This window comes from Populus alba, chromosome 14 (assembly GCF_005239225.2).
Source record: "Populus alba chromosome 14, ASM523922v2, whole genome shotgun sequence".
Classification (NCBI taxonomy): Eukaryota; Viridiplantae; Streptophyta; class Magnoliopsida; order Malpighiales; family Salicaceae; genus Populus; species Populus alba.
This window is the reverse complement of record NC_133297.1, coordinates 722,721-748,116: the sequence shown is the minus strand read 5'-3', so window position 1 is coordinate 748,116 and position 25,396 is coordinate 722,721. Positions and strand designations below refer to the sequence as shown.

General features: G+C 33.5%; 2 protein-coding genes, 1 long non-coding RNA gene and 1 pseudogene across 3 annotated transcripts; all 4 read right to left on the bottom strand.

Annotated features, from left to right (window-relative positions):
• Positions 1-7,434: 7,434 nt before the first annotated feature.
• Positions 7,435-8,112, bottom strand: LOC140954502 (uncharacterized). The gene is made up of 2 exons (XR_012167832.1): positions 7,766-8,112; positions 7,435-7,626 (listed from the first exon to the last, which is right to left on the bottom strand). It is a non-coding gene; the product is annotated as an uncharacterized lncRNA (long non-coding RNA).
• Positions 8,113-8,754: 642 nt separating this feature from the next.
• On the bottom strand, positions 8,755-12,225 carry LOC118035519 (U-box domain-containing protein 34-like; annotated as a pseudogene).
• Positions 12,226-14,880: 2,655 nt separating this feature from the next.
• LOC118037645 (pollen receptor-like kinase 4) lies at positions 14,881-17,627 on the bottom strand. Its single transcript, XM_035043694.2, has 3 exons — positions 16,514-17,627; positions 15,789-16,406; positions 14,881-15,704 (listed from the first exon to the last, which is right to left on the bottom strand). Exons 1-3 carry the CDS (start codon positions 17,196-17,198, stop codon positions 15,043-15,045), a joined length of 1,965 nt encoding a protein of 654 aa, XP_034899585.1. The 5' UTR covers positions 17,199-17,627; the 3' UTR covers positions 14,881-15,042.
• A 134-nt stretch (positions 17,628-17,761) lies between these two features.
• LOC118037554 (beta-amyrin synthase) lies at positions 17,762-23,733 on the bottom strand. The gene is made up of 13 exons (XM_073404555.1): positions 23,324-23,733; positions 21,272-21,457; positions 21,067-21,156; positions 20,770-20,958; positions 20,509-20,593; positions 19,684-20,399; positions 19,490-19,588; positions 19,300-19,356; positions 19,146-19,192; positions 18,719-19,040; positions 18,549-18,629; positions 18,338-18,421; positions 17,762-18,221 (listed from the first exon to the last, which is right to left on the bottom strand). Exons 1-13 carry the CDS (start codon positions 23,522-23,524, stop codon positions 18,099-18,101), a joined length of 2,280 nt encoding a protein of 759 aa, XP_073260656.1. The 5' UTR covers positions 23,525-23,733; the 3' UTR covers positions 17,762-18,098.
• Positions 23,734-25,396: the final 1,663 nt, after the last annotated feature.

Here is a 25,396-nt window from a genome sequence, read left to right as displayed (position 1 = left end):
AAAGAAACTTTGTTTTCAAAGAAACTCTAGTTGTCCTAATGAAGCCAGCTTTAATGAACTGGCCTGATGGAAGATTGGAAAATTAAAAGAGAAGAAGATAGAATCGTGGGGTCAATATTCATAATGGTTAGAATTTAGAAAGCCAGTCAATAAGACCAAGATCTACTCCACCTTTTGAAACTACAAAGTCATTCCATTCACGAAGCAAAGACTACTAGAAGGGCTCAAGCTAAAGTTCAAGGCATGTCCGTGAGATGAGTGGCTGACTTCCTTAAATATTGAGCTGGTTGAGAATTACAATTATAAGTCATTACAAATAAGGCTAAATCATGTGGGGAAGCACTGTAGCTTTCATCACAAAACACTGTGAATTGCTATAGTGTTTCCAACATGATTTTTTTATTCCTGTTTTTTTTTTTCCTTTTTTTAATTTTATTTTTTCAAAAATTATCTTTGTCGATTTTATTTTTTTAATGTTGATATGATTGAGAATTTAGTTTTGTAGTTTTTTTCTTTAAAACACTATGAATTGCTGCAGTGATTTTTCACATGATTTTTTTATGATTTTTTCCAAAATTATCTTTGTCGATTTTGTTGTTTTCCTCACGAAATACTGTCAGTATTTCTCTAAATGGCTTTTTTTATGATTTTTTCTAAAAGTGTCTTTGTCGATTGTATTGGGGAAAACACTGTAGTTTTCCTCACAAAACATTGTTAATTGCTACAATATTTTTCCTCATTCATTTTTTTCCTTCCAAAATTATATTTGTTAATTTTTTTTTAATATTAAGTTGGTAGAGAATTTTCATCACAAAACACTCATTTGGTTCAGTTTCTAAGTTTTTTTTTTATCACCAACACAACTTTTTTTTCCGTCATGAAATATTGGCTCCATCATACCTTTAGTTTCTATTTCTTATCTAGCGCTGATTCACAATTATAACAATATCAAGTACATTTATTTTATAAGCCTGCAGTGGCGCGCGGCCATGCCATCTCGTATTAGTAAAATTAGGGATGAGCATTTTTGGTTCGGTCCGGTTTTGGACCAAAATAAACAATCAAACCAATTTTATTTTATTTTTTTAGTTTTGAACCGAACCAAATCGAAAACCGGTTCAAACCGATTAATTTTGTTTCGGTTCGGTTTGGTTTTTCTTCCTTCCAAACCGGTTCAAATCGAAATTATTGACCACATTTTTCAGTACTTTCATTTTTAAAACTGAACAAACACAACAAAAGGGATTTGAGAGATGAAACCCTTAAGTAAGGGATTGAATCCCCATCGAAAGATCTTGAAACCCTTAAACATATCCTCGAAGCTCTCCAACTCAAAGGCCTTTTGTGTTCCAAGAAGCCAACAAATCAAACTAACCAAAGAAACTTTGTTTTCAAAGAAACTCTAGTAGTCCTAATGAAGCCAACTTTAATGAACTGGCCAGATGGAAGATTGGAAAATTAAAAGAGAAGAAGACAAAATCGTGGGGGTCAATATTCAGGATGGTAGTCCATAAGACCAAGATTTGCTCCACCTTTTGAAACTACAAAGTCATTCCATTCATGAAGCAAAGACTACTAGAAGGGCTCAAGCTATAGTTCAAGGCATGTCCGTGAGATGAGTGGTTGACTTCCTTAATGAAAGGCCTTGATTTTCATTTTAAAATGGCCAGGTAGAAAGAAGTGAAGATTTGAAAGCATGGAAGATTTGTCATTTGAGAGATGAAAGACAGAGATGTGGTGGCTGAGCGGTGAGAATGTATTTAGGTTTAGGTTTAGGTTTAGGGTTAGAAGCTATTTATACTTGTTTTTTTTTTTTTTAAGTGTTGTCTGGTTAAACCGGTTCGGTTCGATTCAATTCGATTTAATCGGTTTCATACTTTAGAAACCGAAACCGAACCAACTGGAATTTTTTTTGTGATTTTATAATCGGTTAATTTGGTTTTTTTTCGGTTTAGTTTTTCGGTTTTTTTTTCAATTTTCTTAATTTAATCGGTTATTTGATTTTTTTGCTCGCTCCTAAGTGAAACGGTGTATCCTAGCTAGGTAAATTGATCTGCTATTCTTTCTGCTTTATAATTTTTTTAAGCCTTACTCTATAGGAATACATTTGTTTTGTTACGTTCCAACTGCTCTAATTACTTTAGGATGATTAATATAATTTATAGATATTAATTTGAAAAACAGAAATTTATGGAAATACAATGTTTTTATTTTTGTATTAAAAATTGTTTTTAAAATCATTTTATTTGAAAAACCACACTTCTTCTAATAAAAAAGATATATTTTTATTAAAACAAAAAATATATAAATAAAGAATGAAAGTTTTGATTAAAGAGATATATTTTTTCCCTTTTAATTTAAATAATTAAAAATTCTTGAATACTTATTTAAATTACAAAGTTTTTTTATTTATTAAAACAACTATGTTGCTAATTAAAAAAAAATATATTTTTTTGTAAAATAAATAATAAATAATAGAAGAGAATTTTGACTTTTTTTTTACAAATACTTATTTTAATTATCTTAAAATTAAATACCAATAAATTTCCAAAAACACATCGTGACGCAGTAACAGAGGAAAAAGACATCTGACCGCGTGGAAAAGCTTGAAGATACAGAGGAAGTCGCAGTAAATAACCTGTTCTTAGTGGATGACATCTTTTCTCTTTTCTCTTTTTTTTCAGCTAACTTCTTACCAAGATATCAATCCATCATACATAACACTATGGTTTCATTCATGAAGTTTTTATATGAAAATTACATTATATTTTTACCGGTTATCTAAGTTGTTTTTAAATTTATTAAATTAAATAATTTATTTTGGATTAATTTTCACGCAGTTTAATTCAAAATTTGAGCTACATAAAAAAGTCGGGTTGATAAGTTTCGAAATCAAACTGTTTAATTGGATTTAATGATATTGTTAAAAAAATCTTCATGCTCAATATTTTTTTAAATTTAGAAAAACAAAATAGTCCGAACTTTAATAGAAAAAATATTATTCCTTTAATATTAGATAATGATCTACATTTCATAGCAAAACTTGATTTCTCATCAAATTCATGTGAACTCTTAATTAGTAATTTCTTTTTTGAATTGTTGATTTATATAAATGAATTTAAAGATTGGAATTTTTTTTATTATTATTATTGTAAGAATATCAATGTAGCTAAATTGTTTCCCCTTATTTGTTTTTCCCAAAAAACTATACAAAACAATAAACAATTTTTTTTTTCTTTTACCAGAGTTTGTATTTACTACATATTTTCATGTAAACTAAGCAATACGTATATCATAACACAGGAGGGAGAGATAACACATAGAAACAATCAATGTAATCGATCATACTACATCGTTATATATTATTTTAAAAAATTAATTATTCTGTGTTACTTTCCTGGAAGCAATAGAATTTTATTGTTGACTTTTATTCTGCATCCTGACCAGCCTATGATTTATTATGATCAACAAATAGCTCATTCTCTAGTCTACATTTAATTCTGTCATGGATAGATGAACGTCTTCCCATCATTATTTGTGTGCACTCTGAACTTGTAAGGTTGTAGTCTAGATTTATTTCTTTTTTTTATTATTATTATTTTGTTGCTGTTCTATTTAGCTTCTGCCTGCAATATCAGCACCTTAACTCAAAGATGTAGTTCTGCCAGGTTGGGTTGCTGAAATCAAGGCTATTTCTGCCCCCATATAAAGTCTCTTATTTATGGACTTCTCTTCTCCTGTTACTTGTAGAACTCTTCTTCTTTCTTTCTGTCCAATTATCACTGGAAAACTCCCTCTGGTTGCCGACTTATAGCAGCTGCATATCCACCCTTACAAATCTTATAATCAGTGGAGAAATACTTAATAGAGAGTGGGTAATGCCTTGCTCAGATCACAGCAACACTGCAATTTAGACTTGAATAACATTACTATTGGGATCAAACAGGCTCTATTATTCTCAGCAGCCACTATTATTCTCAGCAAATCAGAATTTGTTTTTCCCCATACAAATGCTTCTTCAGTGAAAATCTTGAGAAAGTCCCAACTTTCTGTGTATCTTAATCAAAATGATTCAACTAGACATCAAAAAGTGACATCTGAGCTTCATTTTGAGACAGTTGAATCATCAACTGTGAACGAATGGTAATTAACATGTCAAATTAGATTTATCCAAGGTAAAAATCTTCACCATCCAAGCAATAAGTTTGATTTCTCAAACTTTCTGCCCTTAAAACTGGGTTGAGGTCAACATTATAATGTAGAAGAAATGTTTTAGCAGAAACTAAATTATTGTTAATTTTTTAAACCGTAACCCAAGTTATAAGACCGAAAGTATTATATATGAAAAAGTCATGAGAGTTAAACTTATATAAATTAACAATACAAAAAAATCCAAAAATAAAAAAAAACAATAAACTAATAAGGATTAAAAGTGCAATAAAAAATAAATCAAAGTGCAACAACATGTTTTAAATTTAAAAGTTAAATTAAAAAGAATAAAAAATATTAACAAAATGAAAAAAAATCAAAAGAAAGAAGATTAAAATAAAAAAAATAGTATTACACTATAAAATTAGATTGATAGGTGAAATTAAAAACAATGAAACTTTTATAAAAGGTGTCACGACTCGATTCCCGGATCCATGACCGGCACATAAACAAGGTTCTTGTTCAAAGTTTCATACCTATACAAATCTAAATTTACATACAAACTTATCTTTCAAATAAGTTAATCAGAGTTCAACGCAACAGTAACAACAAAACTAACTTTATAATAATTTAATTGTCTTAATACAATTAATATAAATTCATAGTCGTGGAGTAAGATATAAAGAAAAAAGTGCAAATTAAAAAAAAAAACAGATTTTTTTTAGCAAAAAAGAAATTTTGAGAGAGAGAAAGAGAAAAGTATGGTGTGAAATATTAAAAGATGAAATGAAGTGTGTTTTTGAATGATGAGATACATTCAACTTTAGACCATAGTGACATGAGGGTCCCTTCCTTCCTATACTAATTGATTGATGGCTATTAGCAGCATCTTCCACGAACCACCGCTGTCAAGTTGTCATGCCATGGCTAATAAAATTCCACTTTTGCCTCTGTGGGAGGAACCGATTCAAAGCTATTGATCATGAGCATGAGGAATCGATTCAAAGCTGAATACTTTCATTATTGAGAATATGAAAGTGATAAGCAATAAACAAAAAGTGGTAGAACACTTTGCCCATTATTGCAGTAAACAAAAAGTGATAAGCAAGTAGCATCAATCCACCGACACATGAAATAGATGGAGCAGGCAAACCCATAAACGTACCCCACAGCAAACAAAGAAGGGAAAGTCACGTTCCATATAGATTTGCTCCACTGAAAGCCAGATTTAAAGGTAGATACAGTTCAAATTTCATATCTTTACAAGGGATACAAAGCTAACCTCCCACTCTGAAGTTGTAAGAGGGATGGTTGGATCAAGCATCGTAGTCAAAGCATCTACCAAAGATACTCCAGCAATTCGGATTTAATTTGGACTAAAAGGACCAAATCATACAAAATAAAAGTTCAAATTAAAAAAAAAAATACAGTGTTACATGAGTGTGATGTTTTGAAAATGAAAGAAAATAGGAAAAGGCAACAAAGGATTAAAAGCTTAAAAGTGGGTATAAATGAATAAAAGGTATTTTGGTAATGGAATAACAATTGATAAGTGTAAATAGAATAAAAAAATTAAAGATGAATTATGCATAAAATTCCAGTATAATTATGAAATTATGATATTTTTAGTTTGGTCTTCCAATTTGATAAAATTACAATTTGACCCTTAAAAATATGCTAAAATTCTAGATTAGTTCCTAGAATATAATTTGAGATTCTAGACAGAACTGAGGATGGATTTTGAAAAAAATTCCAGTATAGTTAGAATTTATGACATTTTTATTTTGGTCCTCCAATTTGGCAAATTTGCAATTTGACCCTTGAAATTTTGCCAAAATTCTAGATTGGTCCCTAGTTGTAATATTAGCTTTTTCAAACTGTTTTGATGAATAATTGAGGGTTATCTAGTGAATTATTATCAAGTCTTATTATTTTTTAGGCTTATATCTTGTTAGCAGGTCGCTTTTATTGAACCTTCATAACTTGCTCTCTTGGTTGAAATTTGTACTTTTTTTTTATGTCTAGTTAATGCTCCACAACTATGAATTTATATTAACTATTGCATTAAGATAATTAAATTATATTATGAAGTTAGTTTTGTTATTACTGTTGCGTGAATTCTGATTGAGTTATTTAAAGGTTAAGTTTGTATGTGAGTTTGGATTCATATAAGTATGGAACCTTGAAGAGAGACCTTATTTATATGTCCGTCATGAATCCGAAAATCAGGTCATGACAATGAGATAGTCCATAATAAACAAAACAAAAACTGATCTTTTTTTTTTGTATATTGTATAATATATGCCACAAACCATAAAAATAAAATAAAACATGTTTGGATCATTCAAAACATAAATTTAAAAAAAGATGAGGAGACTAAAATGAATGTTTTAACAAAATTTGCAACTTGCCCTCTAATTTGAGCTCAAAAAATCAAATCATGTAAAATAAAAGTTCGAAGATCAAAAGTGAAAACTTTTAAAAAATACAATGCTTCAATCCACAATGTTACATGAGAGAGTGCATAATAAATAAAAAAGATTAATCTTTTTTAATATATTGTATATAGTGAATTTTAACTCACGGTCAACTAATCTTGCCTGGCTTTTTTTTCCATCTGTTGGGGTGATGTTGGTGGGCTTTGGGCTGGGAGATGATTGTTTTTGTTCTTGGGCTATTGTTTTCTTTTGCTTGGGCCTGCTACCTATTGCGTTAGACTCATCCACTCATTTTGCATCTGCCTTTGACTCTGCCTCTCTTCGCCTGGTTTCCCGCCCTGCCCTTCCCTCTCAATTGAAGCCACCAATGGGAGTGCGTTTTGCATCAACTTTGATCGATGAGAATTTAGGTATTAATTTTCAGCTTGATTTGAGTCTGATTGGGAAACCTATAAAGGATTCGCTATGATAATCTATCTCTTTTCTTTACATGGTTTTGCATTCCTGCTTTCTCTCTTCTGCACAGTGGTGTAGCTCTATTGGAATTCAATTTACCGTCGTTGGTTTTTTATCATCTTCCAGGTTTCCATTTTTTTTCTCACCCATTGTCATTTGACGGTTTTTTCCCCATGTATTGTCCCGAATTTATTCATTTATTTAGAGTTGGTTTTAGCTCCGTGGTGTTATTTTCTGCTTTCTTTCTCAGGATTTCGGCTCTTTTGACGACCTTTTGCTGGCGCAACCACCTGATGTTCCATGGCTTAGGTTGCGTGATGCTGCTCCGGTTCGTGATTTGCGATTTTTCTCTATGATTCGTAGTTTTGTTTCTTTTCAGAGATCCTGCTGGTTTCTTTCTTTTTTTTGGAAGCACTTTTTGATTAGGTTTAAGAGCATGTCTGAGCTTCCTCCTATTTTTGATTAGTGGTTTTATGATGTGTATGTTGAGGAATGTTGTCTGTCACCAGACTCTGGCCCTAGCACCAAGTACAAACGTTGAACATCATCTGGGCTATGAACTTCTTCTTTCTCGACTTTCGGCCTATAGAAGAAGAATACAACTTTTCAGTTTTTCCATAAATAAAACCACTCGTGAGTGCGTAATTACATAATTTTCCATAATTTTTCCTACGCGCGTAACAATAAGTTCCATAAATAATAAAAGAGAAAGAGAGACAAACCTGAATCTCAACCTAGGCCTCACTTTTAGACTTGACTTCTTCACCTTGACCCTTTATTTTATCCGTTTCCTTATCTTGATTTCAAGTATCAGAAGAAGCTGATGAGTGCAAGACTGAGAAGTGCTGGTGTTGTTTCTTGCTCACTTTCTCTTTTCATGGCCAGTTTGGTTAAGAACAAACGAGGGAAAAGAAAAATGGGGTTTTCTTGCTCTTTTCTAGTTTACTGACGGAGAATTGAAAGGGAAAAAATAAGATCAAGTTCATTAAAATGTATGGATTGGTATAGTTTAGGACTTCTGGTGCTATGATAAATGTGTGTAAGTGAGAATTTTGATTTTTCCCATTGTTTGCCAGATTTTCAAAGTAGAGTAAAATTACAGCATTTGAGTTATGCCAGGTATATATATGGTTTGAAACCTTTTACTGATAGCAGAAAAGGTACATGTCTGAAAAAGTTGTAAAATAACAGCATTTGAGTTATGTGCATCATATATATATACATTGAAAACCCAAAGCAACACATAATTCCCAACTTCATGTTTCTGCTGTCAGGGGCTAAAATTGCTTATTGGATGGATTCTCTGTAAAATTGTCGCTGCAAGAAAACTGCCATTGGCCTTCTTTTAGCTTTCTTGTGTTGGCTCTGAGAGAAATTTTTCGAACAAGTTAATAATAATTAAGGTGACCTTTAATTTCCATGTAATAACATAATCGTTTTTAGTACCTGCTTCTGCTTTTGTTTGCCATTAAGTGCTTGATTGGCTCTTTGGGCTTCCTAGATTTCCAACTACTGTGTTGCTAATCGCTTCCTGCAGAATGTTTATCAAAAATATTTAGAATTAAATCTAATATCCCCAGTTTAGTTGGGAAAATGGAGAATTTATATGCTTGCTACTACAAAACAATGATCATGTCAAATCTTGTGATGGCATTTGTTTAATACTTCTTTCTTGAAATTTCATGTAACAGTCCCTTTTCTTCCTCATTCTTTAAGAGTGTTGCCTGGGTTTAACTTTCAGTGAGCTCATAAGCAAAGGAATTGTGTCAGTACTAACCTGAGTTATTGAAACTTGACTGAGGTTGGTGGGAGTTGCAGAAGTTTGGCTAAGGTTGGTGGGAGTTGTTGAGATTTGGCTGATGGGAGGAGTTATTGAAACTAGGCTGTGGTTGGGAGAGGGGCCGAAACCTTTAGCTAAGAAAAGGTAGTTCATCTTTTCTTCAGCAAAATCTCTCAGTCTGTTGAGCTCTGGCAAGACTTCCGTGCCAAGATCTGGCCTGTCTCAGTTCTGCACATTGGAGTGCAAGCTTTGCAAAACATAAAGTCTCTTCAATTGGCCAATCAGGCACATCTGAGTCTAGAACTTCTTTGAGCGACTCATTTTCAATTGCTTGTTCAACAATGTGAGTCAAGCCCATTGGTGGCTTGGCTGTTATGACTTGCAGAAGCAAGATCCCTAAGGAATATACATCAGATTCCACACCAAGCATTCCAGTTTGTTGATACTCTGGATCAATACAGCAGAAAGTTCCAGCAGCTGATGTCATGTGGTATTGTGTTACATTCTCAGAAGTAGTAGGAACAAGCCTGGCCAATCCAACATCACTAATCTTACTGGTGTAATTGCTGTCTAGCAAAATGTTTCCTGGCTTGAGGTCACGGTGAACCAGTGGCTCTGGCTTGGTCTGATGGAGAAAGAGCAGACCTATGGCTATCTCAGCTGCAATTCGGAACCTGATTTGCCAAGAAAGAGCTGGTGTATTCCCTCTCTTGAAGAGACAGTCTTCTAAGCTTCCTTTTGCCATGTATTCATAGACTAGAATACCATACTCTGGGCAGGCTCCTAGAAGCAGTACCATGTTTGGATGCCGTATTAAGCTAAGCACTTCAACCTGCAAGGTACAGACTAGATTTTCAATTCCATAATGCTCATTTTCTTCTCTTAAAAAATTGTCTACATAACTTCGATTCATATGCTTTGAAAATGTTATGCTCATTGTTGTTTTTCTCTTTCAATTTAGAACACTCGAGGCACTGCAGGTCAGGTGATTTTCAATAAGGTTTTGGTTGAGAAAACATCCATCTGATGCATTTACTGGTGCTTTTTAATGGTTTTGATATGTCAAAGTCAAAATCATTCAAAAGCATCTAAAAATCACCAATCTGGTACCTTTTAGACAAAAAAGCACTTTGGAAAAGCATTTCAATCGCATTATTAATCAGTTTTCTTTGTTTCTCACCTCTCTTTGAAATTGAGACCTTCCTTGGGCTGCATCAGGACGTAAAACCTTGACTGCAACTGGTGTATGATCAAGATAACAGTTGTAAACTGGGCCATAACCTCCTTCCCCAATCTTCTTTGATTCCGAAAAGTATTGTGTTGCTACTTCAATCTCCTCAATACTGTATCTCCTGTATCTGATACCATGATAAGATAGATTATCCTTTGCTCTTTTCGTTTTTGCAGCTTCTTTGAGGGTTTTCTCTATGTTGAGTCTCCTTTGCGCTTCTATTTTAGCTCTCTTCTCAGCTTCTTCAGCAGCGTCTATGGCTTCTCTGCACCTGGGTTTCTCTTGCTCTATAATCGACAGTGCAGCTTCTTCAGAAAACCTAGACTCTTCCAATCTTCGTTCTTCTTCTATTCTCCAGCGATTCAGCTCTGTTGCCTATACACATACCATTTTAGAACCTACTGGGAATCTTACTAGTGCACGTAGAAAACATGAATTCTCTGTACCTTCCGTTTTGCTGTAAGTGCTTCTCTACATGCTGCGTTGTACAAGTCCATTGTTTGCTTCAACTCTAGTTTTAGCCTCCTCATCTCAGACTCCATGTCATCCTATATGTTTCAATTACAGATTAGGAGAAAGCATTTAGATCATGCATCTGTGCTTTATTATCACACTTTGCGCAGTCTTATTGACTTTAAAGTTAAAACAACAAATGAAAGGCTAAAGAAATCAAAATATAAAATTGCTTTTTCCAATCATGGAAAGATCGATGTAAGATTATGCTACAAGCCATCATAGGATGTTACTCTATCTAAATGGACCGAATAATCTTAGCTATTTTGCAGAATTCAGTGTATAACCCAAGAGAAAAACGAAGAAAAACTTAAATTGCATGTTCTTGACAATATTCACAGTATAACCTGAATCAAACAACTTGAGGATATGATCTAACTAGATTAATTTTCCTGTTAACAGGAAAAAAATGATTAAAATAATAAATCTATTATTAAACATCCTTTATTTCCTTAGGTGTTTACAGTGTTTGATGGTTAGGTTAGCTTATTTACCTAATCATGCTATTGTCAAACGGTTAATTGCTTACCAGGCTGTGTGTTGAACCGCTATCTTGTGAAATTGATGAAAATCCGTGATGGTAATTGGAGCTAAAGAACTTTGGTCCTGAGTGTATAGATGCAAAGCTAGTGTCTGAGCTAGTTGAAAACCGAGGGGTTGCTCCAGAATCCATGAAATCATAGGTTACAGAAGACATGCCGTCTGTGCTTGGCCTGCTGGAGCTGACAAATGATATGTCAGTTTCTGACATGAGATCTGCAAATGATTTTACACTATGACCCTGTCCTCCTCTTCCAAGTAAATGATGTATCTGTTCAATGATTTGCTTATCAGATATTGCCAATCAAAGTTCAGAGTTAAGGAGAATATATAAAATTCTGCTAGTATTCTGAAAGTTGACCTGTGTGAAAACAAAGTGCTTTTCATCTGAAATAGGACCAAAACTGATGCTGTTTTGAATGCTTTTCAACGTTTTTGATGTGAGGATCTCGAAACCATAAGAGAGGACCTAAAACAGCATCAATCCAAATGCATTTTGAAACACACCCGAACCACAATACCAAAAGGTGTACACTTCAAGTAAAACTGAGTTCCTTTTGTTGGAAATAGTCTGCTCTTCCTGTTTTTACACAGATTGAAGGTAGCCTGAATTTAAATTCTGGTGGGGTGTGTGCAGGTAGAGTTGCCAAGTCAGGAGAGGGCTAGGGACTGCAAAAATACCTCATAAATCCACTCCGTGATGGGGTTCCGAGAACTACAGTCTCGATTGCTGCATGGGAAACATATTCTGTTATTGCTTTTGCTATATCTGTGCTTTCAAGTGCAACATCAAGGCAATGTACCTGATACAAAAAAAAAAAAAAAATCTGTATGTTGAAATTGAAAGGAGAAAACAAGGTACATGTGCACATCTATCTGCATAAAGGCATGAGACATTGAAAAATGATGGTTTTCTTCCATCATTTTGGATGCTTGTGTTTATAAGAGAGATTCCTATAGATTTTAACTTCTTTTATTCTTCTCATGTTCTAGACATTTTCCATGCCTAAAGGTGCATATTTATATCGTGGAAAGGAGGAATAACAATGAAAGGCTCAGAAACGTACATATTTGGGAGTACAATAGCATCGAAATGTAAGGAAGAGATCCTTTGCCATCTTAATGTAATACTTATATATAAGTAATGAGTCAACACATTTGTAATATTTTTTTATTACATTATAATCTTTTTTTTTTAAATACACAGAATATAATGAACTATACAGTACCAGTGATCAGTCACTTCTAACAATTAAACTACCAAAGAGAGTTCATCGATACAATATCTACACCCTCATTCACTCCTTTACCGCTTGACTACTAGGTGCTTAATAAATTAACTTGTAACTTGTTCATTCATTGCAAATTCTATACACTGTGGGTCGAATTAATTTTTATTTAAATGTTAAAAAAGATTAAAAGTATTAAAATTTTTTTTTGACAATATTATTAAATTTGATTGAATGGATGAATTTTTAAATCTTCCGACTCAATTCTTTACCTAACTAAAGTTACCAATTAAATCACTTGGGAGCTAACTTGAATTAAATCAATTAATTTCATGGTTTTAAATGCAATCTTGATAATTAGTAAGAACATGGTTTAGATTTTTTTAAAAAATAAACTTAAAGATGACAACTTAATTTTTTTTTTTTATTGAGATAGTGACAAATTAGATTGATCCTGGTCCCTCTACGACCCGGATTATGGACTCTACCAAGTTTAATAAATAAATATTTTAATCAATAATTTTTACTTAATTATATGATAAAAATAGATGCTCGTAAAATTAAATACCAATATAAAATAAACACCTATTTAATACGATGATAACACTATAGAAAACAAACATGAATAAATTATTTTGTTTATTTCTCAACCAGTTAAGTAAACTCTCCAAACCTGCAAACAGGGTTATGGACTCTAGTGAGATTGTAATTTATTTTTTTAAAAACTATTTTTTATTTAATTATACGATAAAAAAAATAAACAATCAAAAAATTGAACACCAACTCCAATAATAAAGGAAGAAATTGAAAAAATAAATAAATTTAGAACAATTAAAGAAAAAAAAGCATATCCGGACAGTAAGTAAACCCTCGAAACCTACAAACAGGGTTATGAACGCTAATGAGATTATAATTTATTTTTTAAAAATTATTTTTTATTTAATTATATGATAACAAAAATAAACAATAAAAAAATTGAACACCAACTCCAATAGTAAAGAAAGAAATTGAAAAAATAAATAAATTTAGAACAATTAAAGAAAAAAAAGCATATCCTGACAATAAGTAAACTCTCGAAACCTACAAACATGGTTATTAACTCTAGTGAGATTATAATTTATTTTTTAAAAAACTATTTTTTATTTAAATAAATAAATAAATTTTGAACAATTAAAGAAAAAAAGCATATTCGGACAATACCAGTGAGATTATAATTTATTTTTTAAATTATTTTTTATTTAATTATATGATAATAAAATTAAACACCAACCCAATACTGAGATTTTTCTTAGACCATGATAACCTCATAGAAAGCAAAACAAAATCAATTATGAAATTGAATTATCAATTAACTCAATATCTAAGGATAAAATAAAATAAAATTGAAAAAAAAAATTTAACTTGTCAAACTCACGAACCAGGTTAACCAACCAAACTTGTAAACATGTCTATGGATTTTATAAAAGTTTAATAACATGACTTTTATCTAAATTATTTTTTTTAATTATGAGAAAAAAAATATACACGGTAAAAAAAATCAAGGTCAATTAAAAAGATACCTTATCAAACCCTTATATTGAAGCAATCTGAGTTATTCTAGAAAATTTATAAACCATGTTAATCCTATAAAAAAGATAAAATAAAATAAAATACAAAACTAAATTCTTAATTACCTAATATTTAAAAATAAAATCAACAAAAAAAAATAAACAAATTATAATCTGCAATGAATGTGGGTGAAAGTTAATTTACCCCACCCTTTAGTTTTTGTTAATTAATGTTATTTTTCACCCACATGAATTATCATCAAGTGTATATATTTCCACCTTCAACTAGATACGCCCTGCTGGTCAAGGTGATCTCTGTAATTTAATTAAATGTGCTAATTCTTGTTCCAAATGTAATCATCAGTCTGAAAAGCATAAAGTTCTCAGTAAATAAAATTGTGACTTTTTAAATCTTCATGAAGAAATTTTTTTTTTTTTTTCATTCCTTTTTGAGGAATATCTGGTGATAAAGATTGCAACATTGACTATCCATTTGATCAAGCCCTCAAGGGCGAGAAAACCTTAACAGCATGTCATTGGAAGACTTCCCTGTGGAAAAATACTACCTCCGACTCTAGTTTGAGTTTAAGAATGATAGCAAAGCTTGAGCCTATGATGCCTTATGACAGGAGCATACACTGCAGGGAGAATTCAAATGCATCATAAACTTACCGAGAAAAGAGACAGAAAATATATGGGAGGACGAGGACATGCGTGTGAATTCTAGCAGCTGGAAATAAATTGCTAAGTTTACAAAAATCTGCCGTAGTCAGGAGTGAAGAATAACAAGGATTGTTACAAATCAGACCTGGTTTACTGTGATGCTATGAATCAGGCGTACCTATTAGTATTACTTTTCATGCGGGGAAGATAACACAAATGATGACCAAAATGATTTGAATGGAAGAAGAAAAAATATTCTTACAGGTTTCCTTTTTTCCTCTTTCCCTCTAAAACCCAAAAACATAAAATTAAAATTCTATCAGCTAATCAACCCCCATTGTTGCTTTACAACATTTTCTACAGTTAACAGAGAAAGCTAACCCTCATAACAGATCACTCCACTCTTCATGTTCTTCTTCACTGTGTGGGAGTCAGGAAACCCGTCATCCCTTGTGATATTGTTCTATATGCCTTTTACTTCATGCTCCTCCGACAATCATCGATCCAATGTGAAGGAATATCCTTCCTGGTCATTCCCTCTAACACTATATGCATTCCCTTCACTCCCGTAAAGTTCTTCATCTTCGTCTCCTTCTTTCAGTACATAAATCTTCTCGACAACTTCCTTAATGTCCAACCTTCTCTCTACATCCTCTTCACAGCAACTTAATCCAATCTTCAAAAGCTTTATCATTTCTCCTTTGCTATTTTTTGTTCCCACTATTTCCTTATCAAACACTTCACTTGTTCGCTTTTCCTTCACCATGTTATTAACCCAAGTTGCTAAGTCTGCATCACTGTTATAACATGGTGTTAGATAGTTCTCAGGGAACTTGCCAGTTAACATCTCCAGTATTAAAATGCCAAAACTCCATATATCTGTCTTGTTTGATGTCCGGCTTTGCTGTGCATACTCAGGTGACTTGTAAGCCATCATGAACATGTGGGCATGTTCAGGGTTGACCACGGGTCTTAGAGCATAATCTGTCAAGAGAGGCTCGAATGACTCGTCTAGGAGCACGTTGGAAGATTTTAGGTGTCCATGAGGAGCAATTATAGGAAGCTCATTGTAGAGAAAAGCCAAACCCCTGGCTACTCCTTTGACGATTTTCAAGCGGATGTGCCAATGAAGTCCATCTTCTTCCGGTGAATGATTTCCTGTAGAAGACAGGCAGAATGGCTGTAAGAACACAAAGACTTGACGATTTCAGAAAAAGTACAGTTGATGCATCATGAACTTACCATGAAGGTGACTAGCCAGGCTACCATTCTCAGCGAACTCCGTAACCAAAAGCTTGTCATCCCTCCTATTGTAATAAGCCGCAAGAGGCAGCAAGTTGGGATGTTTCAACCTCCCTAACCTTCTCATGTGCTCATGGAACTCTTCTCTCCCCACATTGCTCATATGCCGATACCTCTTAACAACCACAGGTTGTCCAACGACAACTGCCTTATATGAAGATCCAAATGTCCCACTCCCCAAAACTTCTGCTGAGGCTGTAAGCAAGTCTTGCAAATCAAACTTCTCAATGTCATCCTTCAGGAATGTCAACTTTCCATGATCAGCCTTCTTTGCATGAGAACTAGTCTCTGACAATTCACGATGTACATCTCTATAGTAAGAAGCCACCATTTTGTTGGAGTTCTCCTCTGGTGATGATGCTGTCCTCTGTATTCGACTTTTACATTTTTTTCGGGAAAACAAAAGGAAAGCAAAAGCAATGGCTGCTAGCATTAGCAGCACAATCAATACAATGATTACAATGTATAGAATGCTAAATTTCTTCCCATTGGATTTGGGGGTAGAAGGTGGAGAGGGTATGCATGGCCCTAACGGGGGTCCACATAGTCCTTTATTGCCTGAAAATGATTTAGTTAAGAAAGGTTTTCTCAGGAAAATGCTGCTGAAAGGTTAAAGATACATCATAAAGTCGCATAAGTAATCTGTGCTTGGATAGAAAGATTACCCGCAAATGAATGTGGACTCAATCTGCTTAGGGCTTCTGGGATTGGACCCTCCAGTTCATTGCTGGCTACATTTACTGTCTTCATACTCTTCTGTTGAAAATTAGGTATTTGGCCTTGAAATTGGTTTCCTTCAAGTTTCAATTCCATCAACTTAGACAAGGTAGCAAGTGACGAAGGAATCTTGCCTGTAAGAAGATTATTTGCCAGATACAGTCTCTTTAATGAACCCATGCCTTCAAATGCTTTGTCAGGAATGTCTCCTGAGAATCGGTTATTTGACAAATACAACGCTTTCAACTTCCCTAGTTTCCTGAAATCAGGCAACGGACCATCAAAATTGTTGTCCATAAGGCTTAGTGTTCTAAACGAATGCAAGGGAGCAAGTGCATCCAAATCAATATCGCCGGATAGTGCCATATGTTCAAGCTGCAAACCCCGAATGCTTCCATTCAAACACAGCACACCGACCCAATTTGATCTCTCCCATTCACATGGTTTCACAGAGGGATTCCAGCTATTAATAGCCTCGTTGTTCGCTAGCTGGTCCTTGAACTTTAAAAGAGCGTCGGAATCTGGTGAACCAAAGGATGTAACCACAATGGATAACACAAAAGCAAGAACAAGGGGGACTAATGATGAGGTGGTTGCGCGCGCAAACTTTGCTACGTGCGCAGCCATAACCATTAGTACAGTGCTCAAGAATTCTCAAATGTTTACTATTCTCTCCAGAATTATCAATTGTCGGAAGTTTTCATTGGCATATTTTTGTCTTAATTTCTTCGTCTTTCAGAAATGGAGAACGCAATAACCTGGACACCAACACAGTTGATGTGCAATTCCAGGAATAGTAAAGATGACCAGGATGCAGAGATAACAATGGAAAATAAAAATGGAAGTTGGTCAAGCAACTAAGATTTGCCTGCGTGACAGCGTAGAAGGGAGAGGTGAGTACAGGAGAGATCCAAGGCCAGCCTTCGATTTTATTATGATGATTAGTTGTTAGTGCTGTTATATTAGGCAGCTATGCTAATTTTAGCTTATGTCTAATGTTGGATTAATAGGTATCCTGTCTGCTATATCTATGCAGTTAATGTCTGATATATATTTTTATTTTTTCAGTTTTAAACTTGCCTTGGTTGGCTTCTAAGGCCCTAACAACAAACAAAAAGAAAACAAACCACCAAAATCCCTATTGACAGATGAAACTAGCTGGAATTGTAGGCTATTCATGCCTAGAAATGATGATCAGTCGCATCAAAATATTGAGTAGTTACATGTAGAAGATCATCCATTCTAATTTACAGGATCAGAAGACTGTATTTCTTTGATTAATATAATAAATACATGTGATTACGAGAAACTTAGTTTTTGGTTCAACTTTATACAAGCTTCTGTGAGCATATATTTATTGACTTAAAATAAGCCTGCCCCCCGCCCCATATATGCATATGGGGTCTGTGCAGTTTCAACACTCACAATTTTCCTGCTTCTCAGCACAAACAGCTATATATATATATATATATATATATATATATATATATATATATATATATATATCTTGTTGAACAAAATCCGTAGGTTGATTCAAAGCTTCTTGGAAGGAAATGGAAATTTTTTTCGGTATTCTGCCAGAGCCCATAAGGGGAAAACATTCTTATGGATAGGGTAGTGTAACATGCAGTTATTCTTGAAAACTCCAGTAATTTCCTGCCGAAAAATTCAGATAATGATAAAACAAATTCAAGTGGAAAATTCAAGGAAATGGGAGGAACCATATCCATATCAGTATAGATTGTTACAATGGCTAGGTCATGACAAGATACCTGCTGCGGATAGCTACCATCTTCAGCTTGAGAATTGATCAACAACTTAGCGGCACGGTGAAGTGGAGTTGGATCCCTGTCCGCCTATTTCAAACAAAAATAATGACAAAAATATTAATACACGAATTGAAATTCGGAAAGAAGATTAGCATAATGTATATGCAGAACCAAAGCAACTGGGAAAAGATCAACTAGTACATAAGGAACTGACCTGGCCAGCATGAATCAAACCAAGCATAGCCCAGGCTGATTGTACATAAGTTGATCGGTTTTCTTCTAGAGATGTGTATATCTGATAAATGAAGCTCAACATTAATCTTTATTCAAAGTGTTTTCCCTCTTGTCTCGGAATAATTGGATTGCAGAAGTAAAGTTAATTACCTTGTTTGGGCAAGATAGGTAGCTCTCACCCCAGCCACCATCTGGAGACTGTACCCTGAGTAGAAAATCGACGCCTCTACGCATTGCTTGGTTGTTATAGTAGGTTTTTCCAGCAGCTGCTAGACCAACAAGTGCATACCATGTGCTGTAAATGAAGCAAACTCCCCAGTTTCCATACCATGAACCATCTGGCATTTGAATCATTTTGAGATATTCGACAGCTCTTGCAACAGAAGTCTCAATTTCTTTCTTCCTATGTCCTGGGTACATCTTCATAAACATCACAAATACTTGGATTGCAGATGATGTGCACTCAGTATAGCTGCATTGTATGACAACATATTCATAATCAGAACCAGAGAAATTTAATATTTATGGTACAAAATAAATAAATATATATATAGGAAGATTGTATGAAAATTCCCACTCATGCTCGATGACTATGTTCTCCGCAAATTCCAGAGGATTGAGTTTCTAAGAACACAAAAGACAAAAAAAGGTATTCAGTTGATATGATGGTGTTAGTTAAAGACATTTTTTATTTTAAAACGAAAAGGAAAAGATGTTAGCATACAAGTTACCTCTAACCACATTTCACCTCGAATAGTCTCCCAGCCTGATAGGCCACCTCTTGGTCCCTGAATGTAATTATAGAATGAAGATCAAAATTCTGATACCATTCTAGATGCATTTCTTTGGAAGAAAAAAAAAGTGCAGAACAGAACAGAACAGTTCGTAAGATAAAGCAGCTAAACCCAATCACTAACTCACCTGTAGTGAAAGAATGATATTGACAGCTTCAAAAATCATCCGAGGATCCAATTTCTCACCAACGTATTCAGAAGGCAACATTTGAGCAAAGAGAACACACTGCACAACACAACAGAGGATAACAATCAGTGCTACTTCATTTTATAAAATGTTTTCAAAAAAGAAAATTTTAATATAGTTGATGTCATGTTAACCTTTAAAGCTTCTGCAGTACAATCAGAAACTTGCCAGCCATGATCTTGATCAGAGAAAGTCCATGATCCTCTAGAAATGTGACGATACATGCCTCTGAAGTCACCTGCTGGATTATCCACAACTTGACATTTCTTGATGAAATCAAATGCTTTGGCAAGTGTAGGCTTGATTTCTTCACCAAGATCACTACTATACAAAGCTTGAAAACTAAATGTAGCATCCCACAACTGACTACCAAATGTCTGAACCTTCATTCCATCTTCTCCAACCCACAAGAAATCAGGAACCCTAGCAAGATGCCTCTTGAAAGCAACACCATCTGGATCCTCAACCCAACATGAAAGCATGCACAGCACCTTCTCTATACATCCAATAGTAATGTATCTACTGCTCTCATCTTCATAATGAATGTGCTTCATTGTCACTTCAAGAGCCTTCTTTCTGATCAATTGGTTAAAGGGCCAGCGAGTAAGAAGGGGTTCAGACATCAAATACAGACTATCCCAAAGGAAGTCCTGAATCAAGGTATGTGGATAGTAAAGATCCTCCTTTGCACATAAATGTCTGACATGCTTCCACTTGACACTTTCGTAAGGCTGAAGGTACAGTTCTTCTCTCAGTGATAGAATCAGAGGTGTAATTGGCCCTACAAATCTTTTTCCATAGAGATATGACATTGGCATGTAAACCAATCGAGTATAGCACCACATTTTTGCTGCATTTTATCATGGGGATCAAACTAATTATAAGCATTATTAATTATATACTTACATATTAATTAACTTCCAAATCAAGCTAAGAAAACTGTACTAACAAATAAATACCTGGATGAATAGGAAGGGTTGAAGGAAGAATCCAAAACTCTGGGGGCATTGGGTTACATCCAAGCCAGTCAAAAAGACCAAGAATCTACAACGAATCAAATTAAGAAGAAACATTAACACACTCACTTAAAGTACCTTGCTTAAATCACAGATTGTACAACTCTGCATACGTCTAAAAAATAAATAAACAAATAAAAACCATCTTAGTTTTGTGAGATAAAAGCGTGTATTGTTATATGCATGATGGCAATTACAAAATACCGAAAGCCAAGTCTTGCCCCAAGAGGGAATGGAAGTGACACCACCACGGTCAAGAATCCATTTTCTTCCTCTTGCACAAGCTTCCTCATCTGTCCCTACCCCAAGCATACGTAGACAAATGTAGCTGAATGTTGTGCAAAACATATTGCTGTGACTTTCTATGTGCAGGCCCCACCCACCATCTTCATTCTGCAACATATCATGTTAATTAATATTTTAAAACTGCATAATTAATTCGATTTCTGATCAAGAAATTATTTTTTACTTCAAGTGATAAGAAATTAATTAATTAATTACCTGATGATTGTAGATGTAACGAAAGATTTCTTTGCGGTACTCTGGAGGGAACATGGTGTTGAGATGCCCAGTAATGTAGAAGCAAAACACCTACAATATGATTTGTCCTGGATAATTATTTCTCAATTGCCAAAGTCCATCCATATATAGTATTACTCTATTAAAATATGAATGAGCATAATGATATTAAAAAAAAGATACTTACAAAAGGAGGAAGGAAAAAAAGGACCCCAGAATTTTCAGCAGGCCAGTGGCCATCGCTTGCTTGCAAAGCTGAAAGAAAGTTGGCTGACCTCCTTAATGCTGTTGTGGTCTTTTCATATGTCACCTCCTCACCATCCTCAACTCTCACTGCAGGAATTGTTTGCTTGAAATTTTTCTCCCTCAGAATCTGCATGGATCATTCATGTTTTTTACTTTCACTTAATAGCCCTTTTTTGCAAAATGTTACCATAGCATATTTTTACTGCAGTTAATTATTGGTCAACTTCAGCAAGTTCCTACTTTACATCTTACCTAGCTAGGGCTGGAGTCATAGGAAAAATGACCACAGATATTACATTACATTACCAAAAGAAAAAACCACCTAAAAGAGATATAGAATTCTTTGTTCACTGTCTAACAAAATATTATGGGGTTATCGCGATTTTTCCTGACTTGATTTTGAGTTTTAAAACTTATTTGATATCATGAGATTTTAATTGTGTTTATTAAATATTTATTGGTAAAAATAAATTGAAAATGGTTTTTCGGATAAGAAAACTCCAGCCTAATTTTTTGGTCATCTCTCCGGTGACTGGAATTCAATCTAGCAGAAGATTCCTAATCCACCCATCATTTAAAAAAAAAAGGCTACATTTTACTCTTGAAGTTTTTATTTTTATTTCCTTCTATTTAAATTTAATTCCTTTAAAATTAAATGATTCAAAATATATTAGATTTATTATTTTATTAAGTTCTTAAATTAATTAAGAAAATATTTGAGATATTATTTTATTAAATATCATTGATCTTTTACTCGAATTGGATTATAACATTTATATTATAACATTAGAAAACGCTTTTTTTATACGGTCCATCATGATTGTCCTTTCATGCGACTTTCCTACAAACATCTATTTTTATAATCATATAATAATCATATAATCTAAAAAAAAATAGTTTTAAAAAGCAAAATTATTAAACTCAGTCAGGTCAATAACAAAATCATGACTGTGTGGGTTAATCTGAGTTGATTCGAGTTGATATAAGATGTCATTGTCTTAATATTATATAAAAAAACATGGCATCAAGAATTATTTTTTTAAAAAAATCAGGTTTTGACCAATAATCTATGTTGTTTTTTAATCTGCAAAGTTAATCAAGTCACATTAAATCAACTTTACATGATTAAGTTAGACAAGGAGCTAAGTTGGGAAGTCTCCAGATGGAACCATTAGCTAGATTTATTGAAACTAAGACTTTCTTGCAACAACGCGCTAGCATTATAGTATTCCTATGTTTTTTATTACACGTGTATGGAAATTGTAAGAACATTATATTTTTAGAATTAAGACTTGTGTTTAGAATAATGATAAAATATTTTTCTAAAACATTAATATTGGTTAAAAAATTTCCAAAAAAAATTAATGTTTATTAGACAAAGAAGTTTTAATTAGAGGGATTTTTTATCATTATTTTAAATTGTTTATTTTTTTTGTATTTGTTCTCATTGTTTTTATTTTTATTAAATGAATGACAAAGAATAAAAAAAAAAAGATGTTTTAAATGAAAAATATTAATAAGAAAAAGAAGAATTATATTAGGAAATTAGTTTGTCTTAATTGAATTTAAATTATTATGTTTTAAAAAATAATTATTTCCATGAAATTAAATAAAAGTGTTGAATGGGTCCATGCATATCATCAATAGTCATTCTATACCCTACTTAATTTGGAGGTTTAATGTTAATTAATTAACTAGGTTGATTAATTTAATCCTGCACAGAATCTACAAGTCAGGCCAGTAATTAAGAGGGAAAAAAATGAATGCGATGAGACTTGTATAAAGCTGTTTCGCTGTCCCCTAAAACTCTTTTTTTTTTTTATTTGATCGTAAGCCACAATATATATATATATATATATATATATATATATATATATATATATATATATATATATATATATATTGTAAGAAAGAAGAAACTCATCATATAATATCTATGGTTAAAAAATAAATATTGTTGTTGTTGTTGTTAATGGATACATGGAGTTCGTACCTGATATTGACAAAGAAGGTCAGAGCTGGGCTTGACCTTAGAGCGGTTTTTGGTAAAATTCCGGCGAGCCTCTTCCACTTGTTCACGCTCTTCAGGAGTTCCAGCATTCGGATCATACGCCCATATCTGCCTTCCAACAAAATCATTTGTGCTGAATATGTAAGGGTTGCTCCCTTTCTCTGCGATCTTTAGCCTCCACATTCTCTCTCTCTCTCTCTCTCTCTCTCTCTTTAAGACTATATATCTATCTATATAAACTAGCGACTGAAAAAATATTTTTAGCAGTGTCGGCCGTGACTGTGCAAATGCACAGTGATCTTTTTTTTTTTCTTTTAATTATTAGTTTTATTAATATAATTAATTAAATTTAAAATAAATAAAGAAAGGTTTTATTGTATCCTACTATTCATTATAATAATTTTTTTTAACTTTTTTTCATTCAATGTTTTTTTAGTACTATCTTCTAATATTAAATTTATTTTTTATTATGATAGTTTATCATCATGAAACGAACCAGAGGGATTTAGTGGGTTAATTCATTTTTTTTTTTTTTTATGGGAGATGGTTGATAGTTTGTAGGATTAAATTTTTATTTTTTTTTATGTACTATCAATATTGTTTCTAAGCCTATTTTTTATTTTTTTTAATTTCTAATTATTTTGTCGTAAGGTTGATATAATTTTTAGATATGACATAAAAAAAATATAAATCTCTGAAAAAGTACTCATCAAATATATTAATATTAAGTTTTAAAAAGGAATTTTCACATAAATTTTTAAATGGGATATTTAATTTTAAAATCTGAATATTAATCTATTTAAAAGAAGATGTGTTAATTAAATTGTTTTTTTTTTTAAGTGAAAGTTGAACCTCTGAGGATGCTAAAGCTTGAAGGTCAGCATTATTATTCTATAGGTTTTAATAGAATTACGATGATCAAGCATTAAATCCTATGGTCAGAAAATATTACGGAATAATAAATGAATCATTTTATTATCTTCTCTTTTTACAATTCTTTTTAATTTTTTTATGAAAATATCACTACCACCAATTAATAAATAAAAAATCAGACTTTCCCAATAATAAAACAAAAATATCAATATACATGAAATTTAAAACACAAATAACAAAACACCAGAAAATGCTGAAGAAGCCTCCAAGGCCACGTGGGCGAATGTACATCACGCTCTGATCAATTGACTATCTTGGACTTACTCGCGCGTGTAAACACGTGCCAAATAAAAGACCTGCAAAAAGACAGAGAAATCGTAATTTTTGGGAGAAAAGCCTTTAATTTTTTCTGTAATTTTGATTCCCCAAACCTAAGTGCCTCTTCCTTAATTTCATTTTCTTTTTTTTATTACTGGAGTTAGGGCTGGTGGCTAGATGGTGAGGGAGAGGGAGGCGATTCGGGTCTGTGGGCGTGGCTTCTGTATTTCGTGGAGGAGGTCAGACCAGTTCACGGCTGGGTTGGTTCGGGTGGTGGCTGGTCTGTATCGTTGGCTGAGGTCGGTGCTGTCGTGGGCGTGGGCTTGGAGGGAGTGGCAACCGTGGGTGTTTGGGGTTACTGTCGTGGGTATCTGTGGAGAAGGAGGCAACAGTAACAGGTTTTGTTTGGGTGATTTGTTGTTTGGGTATGTGTGGTCAAAAGGGAGATTTGGTGGTTGTGGGTAAAAGAGAGGTTGATGATGGTGGCCGGTTCGGTGGTTCAGTGGTGGCTATTTAATGGTAAGAGAAAGGAGGGTGGCTGGGCAGTAGAGGTTAGGGGGAGTGGAGATGATTTGCTGGGTTTGTTGGCTGTTGGAAGGCGACGAGAGGGCTGCTGTTGTAGTGATTCAGTGGCCAGCGGTCTATTAGGATGAGAAAGTGAGGACAATAGCGGCAGGGGAGAGGGGTTTCGGTTTGGTTTTTTTCACTAGTGATTGGCTGGGTTAAGGAGCACCGTGGGTCACGGTTGGTGGAAATGAAGGGTAGGCACTGGGTTCCAGGCACGGAGGAGATTGAATGAGAGAAGGGACGGGTGGGGGAGAAACTGGAGAAATTTCCAGTACTCGTTCATGAGGAATAGAGGAT